Here is a 13,318-nt window from a genome sequence, read left to right as displayed (position 1 = left end):
GCTCGTAGTCCTCGGCTCTGGGTACCTCAATACGCCTCTTCTGAAGTCTGTCAGAGGTGTAAGACTTGACATGGGCAGTTAGTGATCTTTGAAGATGTGACTGAGAAGAAGGATCTTTCCGACTCTCCAATGAATTCCGCCTCGGTCTTCTAGCTTCGTCCATGACATCCCCTATGTTTCCCATGCCATGGTATCGCGATTCATCGGTGTCACTGCTTTAATTAGTAGTAACGAGGATAACATAAGGACGGGTGCTAAGAACCGAAATTGAGGGCGACACTGACCTATCCCCAGCAGGCTGAATACGACCGCTGAGCAACGACCGGATGGGATATACGAATGAGGAGCTCGACGTTGGCACTCCCGAGACTGGCCGTCGTGGATGAGAGCTATTTTGCCCGTTCCCTCGTTCTTGCTCGCTGGACATGGCGGGTCAGAAGAAAGTTAGACCCTTTCCTTGGTTGATAGACCGAGCCAAAGTCTACATAAATAAGAAAAACTACACATTTTGTCTGGATTCGTGACCAAGTGGGGCGGGCAGATGGCATATTCCAAGTCCGCGAAATGTTGGTTCCAATAGTTTTAGCCCCGGAGTGACATCACACGACACCATAGCGCAGAAAAAATTTATTATTAGTAACCCAGCAGTATCCCCTATTCACAGGAACATAATAACCTCCTATGAGCATATTGTATTGTATTGAAGACTAGCACATATACATCCCAATTACGTGGAAATAGAAAACACGTTTCGTATCACATCATGAACACCTTCGAGCATCGCTACACGATCGTGACCACCCGCAAAGGTCTTCAAGAACACTACTTTCTGCTCCAGCACCGAGAACTCATCAACACTTCCGAAATTCGGTATCTGGGTATGCGCAACCAATTCTTGTCGTAAATCGTGTCGCAACTTCTGTTTGGCCTGGTAGTCGTGCCACTCCTCTTGCGACCAGCTCGCAGGATTCAGAGGAAGGCGATCTATAGCACTTGGAAGCAGATGAGTTTCCAGCAGTGAGTTAAATAGGTCCTCGGAGTGAGTAAACGAAATGTCCCAATCATTATCGGCATGAAGTATAAGTATAGAAGCCTTGATTTTCTGTGGGAAGCAGGTTAATGCATGGTAAATTATGAAGAGTTACATAAATGAACACGCACATGAACGACAGAAAGAGTGTCAAAATCGTGAATGAGGAAATTTTTGTACAGATCTACAAAGACACAAACGATATGTTTATGAAGACTAAACCATGGCTTACCAGGAACATGTGGTATCATTGTGAGGGGCATCATAACGGGGAAAAGTCCCAAGATATAGTATGTGTCCACGAGACTTCGGATGGATGAAAATGGGGACATTAGCACAACTCCTTTGTAATTCACATTTGATTCTGATAAATCAACGGCCAACTTCGTAGCAACAGCGGTGCCCAGACTATGTCCAATAATCAAGACATTTTCCGGTTTTGCACCTTGAGATATAAGCCAGTCCCAAGCAGCGCGAGCATCATTTGCGAGCCCTTTTTCACTTGGAGTTCCCTCACTATCCCCAAAGCCTCGGTAGTCGATAGCTAAGACATTTGCATGTAAACGAGATGAAAATGCAGAGTAATAATGCACACGCAGAGATAGTGCTCGAGTAGCGCCGTTCCCGTGGAAGAATAGGACGGTGGGGTAAGAATCCAGCGCCTTGGATATATGAGAGTCGGATATAGGAGGCGGCGGGAATGCTAGTGTGTGATAATATGTGTCAGATAGAACGAACCAGGCGCCTAGAGTAACATTGTCCGCTGTAGTGATCGCGATGTTCGACGTTTTTCCGGCTGCACATTGAGAGAAGCAGTGGACGACAAGGGTGATTGGAATAGTTGAAGGATGTGTAAATGGAGAAACTTACGAGCCATTCCATACTTCTCAGGCGTATTGTAGTTTGCATTCCAGGGTAACTTGACGGCATTCATGTATACAGCACTGACCTTAATGAGCGATCCTGTATTTATTGGATAAGGATAAGCGACGTTATGCTCACTGAGACTGGAGGAAGGGCACCGCCAATAACAAGACAATTGCGACATATATTCCACCCAGTACTGCAAAAAACTTGGAAGCGCGCCGGACAAAACCAACATTAGACATCGTGGTGAAAGACTTGCCAACACTATTCAATGCGTAGGCTTTGTAGTGCTGAGCTCGCGTGTTGCTGTGTTCTGTATGATAGGCGTCAGTAAGGAGATGCCTTGCTGCTGCCTCACCATACACCAGCTTATAAGTAACAAAATGATCAACGAGCGTCACTTTACTGATTGATAGGAAGACTTGAAGCTCTAAGCCGAGTATGCCGGACGCAGCTATGGTATGTTTGTGTTATGTGGCAAGTTTTACCACTGAGCCGCCAGTGGCTCCCCATGACGGTTGGCTGAATTTCAGCTCCAGTTGTTGATAACATTTTGCAGGCATAGTATTGGTTCTTAATGCATTCAAAGGATGGCCCTTTATAACGAACAACAAGTCTTGAAGGAAGAGCCTTTAACAGGTCCTACTTTAAATCCGTCTATTCGATCCGATGGACGACAATCAAGTACACCTTCCGTTGGCACTGGCACAGCACAGAATACACCTGCCAGGGAGACTTCAGGCATCTCTTCGACAGGTGCATCAACGACATTACGACACCGTGTAGCTTCAACACGACGGCCTACTCGGATTACTAGATTAGGTGCCGGGATCATCCAAGATGTGCGTGCTCGTGCACCGTGGTATAGAAGTGACTGGACCGACGCTTGGAACTATCGTGTGGTTCCTGCTACAGCCCTCATATTTTTCGCCAAGTCTGTCTTCGTCATATCTTTGGTGTGCTCCAGCTGAACGCCATTGCAGCGTGCTTCCAGGAATAGCATTCTCTTTAGATCTTATAGAAACTACTCAGCAATATGGTGTTGCGGAGGTTTTGTTGTCGTCCTTCATGGCAGCTTTCATATTCTCGGTTTTCGGTGCACAACCGCTCACCATTGCTGGCGTTACTGGTGTGCATCACTTTACAGTGACAGATTGTCATTGTAGTCCATTAAAACATATGTATTTACTACAGGACCTATCACTGTCTTTAACAAGACTATATATGACATAATAGAAAAGCAGCCCAATCCACCAAATTATCTACACTTTATTGGTTGGGTCTACCTATGGGGTGCAATTTTGCATTGGATAACTGCAATTCTTAACTGTATGTTTTTCACTGGCACCAAACATTTTATGCTGAATTCTATGACTAGGGTGCAATTTACTCAGATATGTCACTCTTTTCCCGTGTGATACGTTTGGCTTCTACGTTTCTTGGGTGTACTTGCAATACGGCGTCCAAGTGATTACTCGCCAATACGACGCAAGTCCTCCCAACTTAGATGGCGCTCTAGTCGCGACCGTTCTCGCCTTACTTATGCTCGTCACATCTTTCCTATTTCAAAAATTATCAGAAACGACATTATTTCATCGACATGTTCGACGCTTCTTCGCCGATTACGGTATGCCAATATCATTGGTAGCTACCTCGGGTATGGCTTATTGGGGGAGGTTCAATTCTGCCAACCCTATTACTCTTCCTGTCAGTGGCGCTTTTGAGGCCGCAAATGGAAGAGACTGGTTAGTGAGATTCTGGAAACTCGATGGTAAATGGGTGGGCATCGCCCTTCCCTTTGGGATAGTCCTGTGGATCCTTTTTTTCTTCGATCACAATGTATCGGTAAGTTTGTGTCACTAAAACGTTGATGTTCATTAACCACGTCTGATTCGCTTCAAGTCACTAATTGCTCAAGGTTCGCAATTCCCACTTCGCAAACCTCCTGGCTTTCACTACGACTTTTTCCTTCTCGGGATCACCACTTTTATTGCTGGTCTGATAGGGGTTCCTGCACCTAATGGTTTGATCCCCCAGGCGCCTATACATACTACTTCACTGGTCATCATGGGGCGACCCTTGAAGAAGGATTCCGACGAAGAGCAAGCGATATCCAGGGTACCATCACGGTCTGGTGTCAAGCCTTCGTTCGAAGTGGAAGGCGAGCCCAAAAACGAACAACAAGCGGATCCGTCGTCCACGCGCCGCGAGGTTCCCGTTTCAGTCGTGGAGCAGAGAGTGTCGAACTTGGCTCAGGGCGCGCTATGTCTCGTATTGCTTACAGGGCCATTCTTACATCTTCTCAATCTTATCCCTAGAGGTACGTAATATTTGCGTCGTTATAGTACTCTAACGCTAATTGTTCATGAAGGTGTTCTGGCAGGACTCTTGTAGGTCCCCTTTGCTTCCGTTGATTAACGAGTTCTTGTTTCTGATCTGGTGATCTAGTTGGTTTATGGGGGCGGATGCTCTTCAAGGCAATGGTATCACGTTGAAGTTATTATATCTCATCCGCGATCAATCGCTCATCCCTTCCAACGAGCCGTTGAGAAAAGTGCGCAAATCGCGCATAGCATTGTTTGCCGGAGTGCAGTTGATTAGTTTTGGGGCTACATTCGCAATAACACAAACCATTGGTAAGTGGTAGTCCCATTTCAACGCATTTTGAATGTCCGGAATAGCATATGCTTTCGCTATCTCGCCATCGGCCGAATTTGGCGGTCAAATGGTGCAATATACTTATAAGCTCGCACACGCTGATATATTTTTATCTTTCATATCTGATAGCTGCCATCGGTTTTCCCGTGGTCATCCTGCTTCTTGTACCTCTGAGAACCCTTCTAATACCGCGCCTCCCATTCTCTACCGAAGAACTTGCCATTCTAGATGGCCCCACCGCTTCACCGTTTGTGAGTTATGATGCATTTCTTGATCTCTCACGTTTTGAGTTCGGGTTACTTTTCCACCCAGACAATGGAATCGGTTGGCGGTTCGCTATAAACTTCAAGTGACTCGAGATTTACTACACCTGACATCTTTGATTACCCGATTTCTTTTTGCATTTTTAAGATGTTACCAGTGTTGCATCGGTATCGTAGAGGACATTCTGGATCTCAGGCGTAATTCATAAGTGACCCCTATGCATACGAAGATTGCATTAATATCTCCTCTCCATGATGAGTTACCAACATACCTACCAGGGCGTGACCGCCACTAACTAGCCGAAACACACAATCCCCGTTGAATACCGTTATTGATGATCTTTCGGTGGTGGACACAGTGTGGACACATACCTTCTTAACACAAATGTCACTTTGCATCCGAAGAGCATGTGGAATTTCCAGCACGTCAACTAAGAATGGAACAATGAACGCCCATTTTAAAAGTGTGCGAGCTAACCTAAGACTTATACAGTTCTCGCAAAGTCTTGGGTGATGACAGAAAGATGAGTTTCCGCTACTGTTTGCCTGACTATAACGCTTATTGTTGCCGAGGTCATATGTGGCATCCGATAAATGATCGACTCCAATCTTAGATGCATCTGTCTTTTCTTAAGGCACTTTGGTCTCGGAACGTAAACCCGAGATTTGGCTGGTCGTAAGTTATTGTAAAAGAAAAAATACTTCAGGCGTCGGTACAATGCGTCTATATGGGTGAACGGAGCTATCTTTCATGAGCATATGTTCGTTGCAACATTCACATGGCGTGAAGTCTCCCGTCGCATGACAAGACTCCCGTTTCAGAATATTGACTTACGTGACAGACCTTCTGCTGATGATGATATCTTATCCGAGCCTGGGTCTACTGGTCAGGTGCGCCATACTTAAACCTCAAGTGAACTCGGATAATCTCTATCTTGGCTTCCAGGTCGGGTCCCAAGTTTCCTAGCCCTTGCTGTTCACGACTTCTGCACCAATTTTCGTAATTTTGGTCGGTCTCAATGTCTCAATCCTCAGACAGTGAAGTTCTCGGTGTTGTGCTTGTCATCCGCCATGGTGATCGTCAAGGGTTTTATCAGGATCCCAACACTTACACAGCTACGGCGACCCAAATCACGCCTCTCGGAAACGTATGTCATCTTCTTATAGTATTATCTACTTGACGGTACTCATCGGAACATTGCCTTCGTCAGCAAGAGGAATACCAGCTTGGAGAGTACTTGAACAATCTATATTTCAATGCATCGTCTCCCTCGCACATTCCCGAAATGGGTACGGGGCTTTTTAATGAGAGCCAGGTACTCATTCGCGCGGATCTGGGAGGCGAGGATGGTGTAGTATATGATTCTTGTATGTCCCTGGTACAAGGACTATGGCCTCCATCTCCAAACAACACTGTCTCCCTTGCAAATGGGACAACCATCACAGCTCCCTTGGGTGGATATCAGGTGAGCCAGGCTTTCAAGGGCATCTTTTGAGCCATCGGATGCTGATTTCCAATTCGATTTGAAAGTATGTTCCTAGTAAGTCTCGATATCATGAATAGTGAAGATTTTTTGCAAAATGGTCACTTTTCAGTTGAGTCTGTCGACCCTAACCTGGATGTCTCCCTTGAAGGCTTTTTGGACTGCAACGTACGTTGTTTCTTACACTCAGCTCTTTGATTGACATCGATCCCTTCCTTTAGACCTTTGACGATTCAACTACTGCTTTCTACAATTCTACCGAGTTTCAGGAAAAAGCCAGTGAAAGTGCGGCTTTCCTAAGCTTATTACCACCCTATCTGGACGGAAGAGCAGTCACTCTAGAAAATATGGTACGTTGAGATCACTGCTCTGTCCTTGATTTGCATCAATAAGGCTCCTTTAATTTTAGTGGAACGTAAGTTCAAGTAAATTTCTTCTAGTAATCCCCTTTCCTGATCGCCGTTCAGATCTTCGACTTCATGAACGTCGAAAGCATTCACAATGCCGCCTTTGCCAAAGCGCTCCCTACTACATTTTTGGCACAGGCACGGGCATTGGCAAACTGGCATGAATACAACGTCTTTAGTTCTCCTCAAATCGGAGGGATTGGAAACAGTAAGTGGCTGGTTTCGTTTTCTCCTTGATCGGTTACTTAGTCCGCGGTCTAGTTGCTGGCCAAACAATGGTTCTCTCGATCCTGAACGGGTTATCGGCCATCGTCGACCCTACAAACCCCCAAAAATTTGTGTACGAAGCCGTTGCATATAAGCCAATCTTGTCCCTTTTCAATATGACTGGTGTTGCAGCGGCAAACCCAGAGCTCGCTGGAATCGGTAAGTTGTTTACATCATAGTACTGCAATTGATGTTATATGCTAGCACGCCAGTGAACTACGCTGGTGCTGTCGCCTTCGAAGTACGCCAGCCTTCATCCGGCGGGGAACCTGTCGTCCGCTTTAATTTTAAGAATGGAACGGACAGCGACTTCGTTACTTACAACTACATGAACCGCACCGGAGATGTCCCCCTCTCTGTCTTCATCGACACTTTGGCTGTAAGCGTCTTACTGCATATCATCAATAAAGTTCCTCGTTCACTGATACCCGCATTTATGCAGCCGGTTGGAGTCAACACGACTGCTGATTGGTGCAACGTGTGTCAAAACAACCAAGACAGAGGCTGTAGTGCACTTACCCTTGCTTACAACCAAGGGCATGCTGCTGCCTCCACAAAAATAAGCCCTGTGGGAGCCGGTTTCTTGGGAGCTGGCCTGACGATTGCAGTGATTGCTATATTGTTTGGTGTACTCGCATTCATGGGTCTGTTGACTCTGGGCAGACTTTCCAAGCGAGCGAGAAAAGAGACTGATTCAGACGTGAGTGTTGCTATTCAGGGTTATCGTCTCTTCTAACAGCGAATCCATTCATGACTATTGCATCCAGACGAAAGCGTAAATGATGCATTCACGGTATGAGATGACTAGATACGTTGATGAAAATGTTGTAAAGGAGCCTTTATGTGATTATTCTATGTTTCTTTGTTGATACGTAAATGACCAGGAATTTATGCACGGGGGAAAGCTCGTACTAACACAATGGGTAAATGCGACAGATTATGCGAAGAATTCTTGAAAATGTTCGGGGGAGAATATCGTGCTTCGGGTACTACCTCCAATCTTGCCCTTCGTCGGCTATATTAGTATAGTCGTCATCTTCCGAGTCTTCGTGGAATTCATCTGTCGCAAAATTCTAAGAGGGGAAGGGTAAAAGGGATATTTGCAGCAGCGTACCACTTCCGTCACTGTCACTCGGATCCTCTTCGTCGGGGTAGTCATTCTTGTAATATTCTTCAGCTATAAATAGGTGAAAAGGTTAACTTTTCTTCGATTTAGTTAGTCTGAAGGTACCATTGGAATCTTCATCAGCTTCATCTTCTTCCTCAGAGCCCGATTCCGAGTCAGAAGCATTCGTGGCAGATGAAGGTAATCCCATCCTAGGGGAGGAAAAGAAAGCGGACTCAGTCTAGAGCACTGACCAAAAGTCGATTACATACAAGGTCCCGACATTGGCAGCCGAATTCCATTCACTAAGTGTGGCGGGTCGCCTGTAGAATACGTCCCAGACATAGTCACCACTTTCTGATTTGTCACTGACGCTATTAACAGAAGACGAGGCCACAGGGGGTAAAGTGATAGAAATGTCGTTAACTGCGAGAGTGAGAATGGTTAGATAATATGGAGGGAGTGACTACTTACTGTTCAAATAATCGTTGAGCATGGGTAGGAATTTCTCCATCTCAGAGTCAAAGGCAGGTGTAGCAGACTCTTTGTCGGCGAGAACAGCATCATACATCCTGAAATCTTTTGGAGGGGGCACATCTTTCGCAGAGAGCACTTTAGGTCTGCGAAGCTCTCGCTGAGATACGGATTGAAAGGTAAAATGAACTATGGACTAACGGACTCGCCTGAAATTTAGAGCGATGCGAATCTGACTCCTCTTGAGGGAGTACTGTATACCTTCGGTTCGTGTTATCCTTTTGCTGAGGTACCGAAGTTGCTGTGTTCATCTCGGCCTGCCTCTCACTCGGTTTTTCTCTTAGCTTAGATATCTGGTTCTATGGAGTTGCCAGATTAAGATCATATATTCGATATGTATGAATCGATCACCCACTTGAAGCTCCAGTCGTATTTGTTCATCCTTCCAAGCACTCTGCTCTATTGTTTGGGCAAACTGAAAAACATCGATGCCACCGCGTGATCTCTTTCTGCGAACTCGGGATTCGACGACTAATTCAACACAATTCAAAGCCTATATAAGTGGCCAACTCTGCTGATTGCTGGACAGACAAGATACCTAGAGCATCCAGAGGCTCATCGGTTCGTTTGCGTTTGATACGAAGGATGGTGTATGGTTTTGGATCATTCGTTGTATCCATTTTAGAAAGGTGCAGAATAAAGATGGAAGCTTAAGGACGAGGTTTGCACTACGAGTCACGATGTCACACGACGTCACACATTGCTATATTAGGGTTGACGCGGCACGTATGCGTCAGTGCTCGGCTAGAATTCATCGTATTCGTCGTGATCGACGGTGGAATCAAAGAGTCGGTGCAGCCTGAGCCTGAGAGACAATAAACATATTCAAGTACGCCCATCACAAACACCGTAATTAATGCTGACTGACCGGTCCTTTTATCCAGCCCGTTGACTCGTCATCTCATGGCAAGGCCAAAGAAACATGTATAAAAGCCATCAGGAACGTACAGAATAGCCCCTCAAGGAACACTGACCTGTACTCCTTTTATCAACAAGCCATGGCTCTCTTCGTACCTGTTTCTAAGCCAGCCAACAGACTCGCTCGTTACCGTGCTCTGTCGCCGCTAGCCAGCATTCATGTTTCCCCGCTTCAGCTCGGTGCCATGAGCATTGGTGACAAGTGGCAAGAATTCATGGGCAGTATGAATAAGGAGTCTTCTTTCAAACTTCTTGATGCCTTTTATGATGCCGGAGGAAATTTCATCGATACTGCCAACAACTAGTATGTAATCAAATTCTCTTCACAAGGCTCTCAAACTGACCGTTACACATATCTCAGTCAGGATCAAAGTTCAGAGGAATTCATTGGGGAGTGGGCAGAACAGCGCGGAATACGCGATCAGCTCGTCATCGCAACGAAAGTAAATTGTTCTTGGCACAATTGCAAATTACCTGACTTAATTTGGTCTGCTAGTACACGACGAACTTCCATCGTGGAAATGAAAGCATCAAGCAACAAGTTCATTACACTGGGAACAACGTCAAATCGATGAACATCAGCGTCGAGGCCAGTTTAAAGAAACTCAGGACTTCGTACATTGACATCCTCTATGTCCACTGGTGGGATTATGACACTTCGGTGGAAGAAGTCATGAATGGTCTCCACACGCTCGTGCAGCAAGGCAAAGTTTTATACCTTGTATGATAACCCAAACGCCCCTATTTTCGTCCACTGACTTGGGTGTCTTCCAGGGGATCTCAGATACACCAGCGTGGGTAGTGTCGAAGGCGAACCAGTATGCACGCGATCACGGGAAATCTCCCTTCGTTATTTACCAGGGCGCATGGAACGTTATGGCGCGGTCTTTTGAGCGCGATATCATTCCCATGGCTCGTACAGAAGGTGGGTCTCAATAATGTCATTTTGACAGTTGGACTGATCCATTTTATGCGGACCTTAGGTCTTGCCCTGGCGCCATGGAATGTCCTTGCTGCGGGGAAACTCAGAACAGATGAGGAAGAAGAACGCCGCCGACAAACTGGTGAGAAAGGACGTGTTATGCGAAACCCATCATGGGAGCGCAATGAAGACGAGAAGAAAATGTCGAAGGCACTGGAGAAAGTTGCGCAAGAAGTGGGCGCTAAGCACATCACTGCAGGTATGTGTTGTTGTGTTTGTTAATGCGACGATCAAAGCCATTGAATATACTTCCTGTCGCAGTTGCAATCGCGTATTTGATGCATAAAACGCCTTATGTTTTCCCCATCATTGGAGGCAGAAAGGTCGAACACCTGGAAGCTAATACCGAAGCACTCGAGATTTCGCTTACGCTCGACCACATGTCTTATCTGGAAAGTATCATTCCATTTGACCCGGGTTTCCCTAATAATATGGTGGTCAGTAGTGATTCTTTCAGATGGAGAAGGATACAACTGACTTAATGCTGAATTGTTCGTCGATATAGGGAAATGGAACAGGCCGTAGCATGCTCCTGGGTATGACCGCTTACATGGAAAGACAGCCTGCAATTCAATCCATCAGGCACGACAAAGATTGAGAATATCTACCTTACGCTATTTCCGAATCGTGTTTTTCTCTCCGTGTATCTATCTTTGTAGGTCCTGGACACACCAAGGATTTTTGGAACAATCAAGGTTACAATCACCCGAGTCGAGATGCCCAGAATGTGCTTTAGACACCCTGGTTCACACACTACCGTTGTCTATGTCGCCTGGTAAAAAGAAATGACTGACTTGTGCGAACGACAGAGGTGTGAAGGTGCATTAAATGAAGCGTGAAGTTTCCACAATCAAAACTTCATAGCTGGTGAGTTTGAGTAGCATTTTCCTTGTTTGAACAGATTTCCATACCTGAATCGATACTTTCGTTCCACAACAGAACGACCATCATTTGATTGGAGCCTCATCATTTAGCACGCGTTTGCCCGCTCTTGGCGGATGGCAGTATTTGACCAACTTGCTTCAAGCAATTCACTAATTATAAAGGAGCGCTCGTTGTTTCTCACATCCATTCCCATTCAATCTTTCGCGTCCTAGCTCCACTGATTGATTTGGCCCCTGAAATTATCACCGACAGCTTGTAAGTACTATTAAACTCGCTAATTCTTTATTCCGCACCAAGATATGTATCCCACAGCCCCATCCATCCGATGAATCATCGTAGGTTCAAGTCACCAGACCCAAGTTAGGAGCAATTCGGACGTATTTTCAGGACACAGGAAATGTTTGGATCTTGGAGGCTATACCGTACTACGTTGCCATATCCTTCGTCCAGTTCCTTGCATTTTCTGATCGTGTGCTTTCAGGGCAATCTTAAAGATCCGCGGCCAAGTCAAGTTACGTTAAATGGTTGCCTCTGGGGAAAGGGTACACCAAAGCCCAATAGAACTTTTCCGCACCGGCAAATGGTCCAGAAACGAAGAGATGCAGAACCATAAAATTACATGATACGGTGCGAACGCAGTGAGCATCTCGTCACTCAATGTTGACCTACTCAATCATCACCGACGGGTCCAGGCTTTCCGGGACTACCCGCAGCTCTCCATGCACCCAGGATCAGCTCGACGGTATCTTCAACCCCTTTTCCCTCTTTAACGCTAGCGAAAACTGTAGGGCCATCACCACGCATGGCCTTTGAGTCACGATCCATGACCTCGAGCGAGGCGTTGACATAAGGAGCAAGATCGATCTTTAGAAATGAGAACAGGTCAGAAAAGTGCTATACGCTGAGATATCACTTGCCTTGTTAATTACTAAAAGGTCTGATTGCGAAATCCCTGGCCCTCCTTTCCGAGGAATTTTGTCCCCTCCCTTTCACAGTGAATTGAATGTCAGTCCCATGATCAGAAAGAACGTAACTCACAGATACATCGATGACGTAGATGATGTAGTCCGCAAGCTCTCGGGAATAATTAGCGGCGAGGTTGTCTCCGCCGCTTTCAACGAACAACATTTGGCATTCATATTTCGCTTGTAGCGTTTCAAGGGCCCCCATGTTGGCGCTAATATCTTCGCGGATTGCGGCATGAGGACAACCGCCTGTTTCGATGGCTAGAATACGTGAAGTAGGTAGAGCCTTGTTTTTTATCAGGAACTCCTGATCTTCCCTTGTAAAAATGTCGTTTGTTACGGTAGCTAATGATACGATGCGTATTGGTGAAAACAAAGTTAGGTTGGATAAGAATGGCACTATTTACCGATGTTGTATTCGCCCCTGAGTCGCTTGCAGAGAGCAAGTGTCAACGCAGTTTTACCCGAACCGACTGGCCTGTAGAAAGTAAGCTATAACTAAATCAGATAAGCGATGGGTCAATTTGTTAACTCGCCCTCCTATTCCAATCGTGAATCCTCTCTCAACGAAGTTGCGTTGCGAGTAATCAGGAAGGTCCCGCTCGGCAAACTTTCCTATGGATACCCCCATATTGATCAGTTAGCTGTAAAAATAAAGACGATCTGGTCACGTACCTGGATGGTCAAGATGTTCGTGTGTGTGACCATGTTCAGCAAGATCGTGTGCGTGAAATGCACCCCCTACTTCATGAGAATGTGTGTGACCAGTTTGGCTTATGCCGGAAGTTCCTAGGTTGTTGATGAACTGTACGCTCATGATATGATATTGTATACCTTGATGGTGGTCTGTAGCAGAAAGTGTTTGATCAAAGATAAGGCGCAATCAAGCTCGGAGCTGCCATTCTGTGGATAACGGATGTCAACTCTAATCTGATAACCTTAATCTCCCCACC

At 45.9% G+C, this 13,318-nt stretch overlaps 6 protein-coding genes across 6 annotated transcripts; 3 read left to right on the top strand and 3 right to left on the bottom strand.

Annotated features, from left to right (window-relative positions):
• Window positions 1-673: 673 nt before the first annotated feature.
• SERLADRAFT_469938 (uncharacterized protein) lies at window positions 674-2,329 on the bottom strand (the record flags this gene model as incomplete). Its single annotated transcript, XM_007319408.1, has 4 exons — window positions 674-1,102; window positions 1,162-1,826; window positions 1,901-1,974; window positions 2,033-2,329. 4 exons carry the CDS (start codon window positions 2,137-2,139, stop codon window positions 728-730), a joined length of 1,221 nt encoding a protein of 406 aa, XP_007319470.1.
• Window positions 2,330-2,408: 79 nt separating this feature from the next.
• On the top strand, window positions 2,409-5,198 carry SERLADRAFT_356539 (uncharacterized protein; the record flags this gene model as incomplete). The annotated part of the gene is made up of 9 exons (XM_007319407.1): window positions 2,409-2,831; window positions 2,881-3,026; window positions 3,092-3,226; window positions 3,276-3,742; window positions 3,800-4,217; window positions 4,269-4,287; window positions 4,346-4,533; window positions 4,685-4,806; window positions 4,868-5,198. The coding sequence occupies 9 exons, from the start codon at window positions 2,488-2,490 to the stop codon at window positions 4,895-4,897; spliced, it is 1,869 nt and encodes a 622-aa protein (XP_007319469.1).
• A 340-nt stretch (window positions 5,199-5,538) lies between these two features.
• Window positions 5,539-7,795, top strand: SERLADRAFT_469931 (uncharacterized protein; the record flags this gene model as incomplete). The annotated part of the gene is made up of 10 exons (XM_007319406.1): window positions 5,539-5,966; window positions 6,030-6,284; window positions 6,350-6,359; window positions 6,415-6,470; window positions 6,524-6,652; window positions 6,712-6,717; window positions 6,770-6,917; window positions 6,971-7,135; window positions 7,189-7,355; window positions 7,419-7,795. 10 exons carry the CDS (start codon window positions 5,838-5,840, stop codon window positions 7,710-7,712), a joined length of 1,359 nt encoding a protein of 452 aa, XP_007319468.1.
• SERLADRAFT_392011 (uncharacterized protein) lies at window positions 7,744-9,248 on the bottom strand (the record flags this gene model as incomplete). The annotated part of the gene is made up of 9 exons (XM_007319405.1): window positions 7,744-7,836; window positions 7,893-8,036; window positions 8,091-8,153; window positions 8,208-8,293; window positions 8,354-8,507; window positions 8,556-8,701; window positions 8,757-8,914; window positions 8,971-9,086; window positions 9,154-9,248. 8 exons carry the CDS (start codon window positions 9,233-9,235, stop codon window positions 7,966-7,968), a joined length of 876 nt encoding a protein of 291 aa, XP_007319467.1.
• A 328-nt stretch (window positions 9,249-9,576) lies between these two features.
• Window positions 9,577-11,262, top strand: SERLADRAFT_469923 (uncharacterized protein; the record flags this gene model as incomplete). The annotated part of the gene is made up of 7 exons (XM_007319404.1): window positions 9,577-9,837; window positions 9,895-9,976; window positions 10,030-10,254; window positions 10,308-10,458; window positions 10,517-10,714; window positions 10,777-10,952; window positions 11,021-11,262. The coding sequence occupies 7 exons, from the start codon at window positions 9,614-9,616 to the stop codon at window positions 11,111-11,113; spliced, it is 1,149 nt and encodes a 382-aa protein (XP_007319466.1).
• Window positions 11,263-11,909: 647 nt separating this feature from the next.
• Window positions 11,910-13,250, bottom strand: SERLADRAFT_469920 (uncharacterized protein; the record flags this gene model as incomplete). The annotated part of the gene is made up of 6 exons (XM_007319403.1): window positions 11,910-12,264; window positions 12,318-12,386; window positions 12,439-12,710; window positions 12,773-12,843; window positions 12,902-12,980; window positions 13,041-13,250. The coding sequence occupies 6 exons, from the start codon at window positions 13,180-13,182 to the stop codon at window positions 12,070-12,072; spliced, it is 828 nt and encodes a 275-aa protein (XP_007319465.1).
• Between the last annotated feature and the right edge of the window lie 68 nt (window positions 13,251-13,318).

Source organism: Serpula lacrymans, assembly GCF_000218685.1.
Source record: "Serpula lacrymans var. lacrymans S7.9 unplaced genomic scaffold SERLAscaffold_8, whole genome shotgun sequence".
Classification (NCBI taxonomy): domain Eukaryota; kingdom Fungi; phylum Basidiomycota; class Agaricomycetes; order Boletales; family Serpulaceae; genus Serpula; species Serpula lacrymans.
The sequence above is the reverse complement of the archived record's forward strand: the minus strand, read 5'-3'. Positions and strand labels throughout refer to the sequence as shown.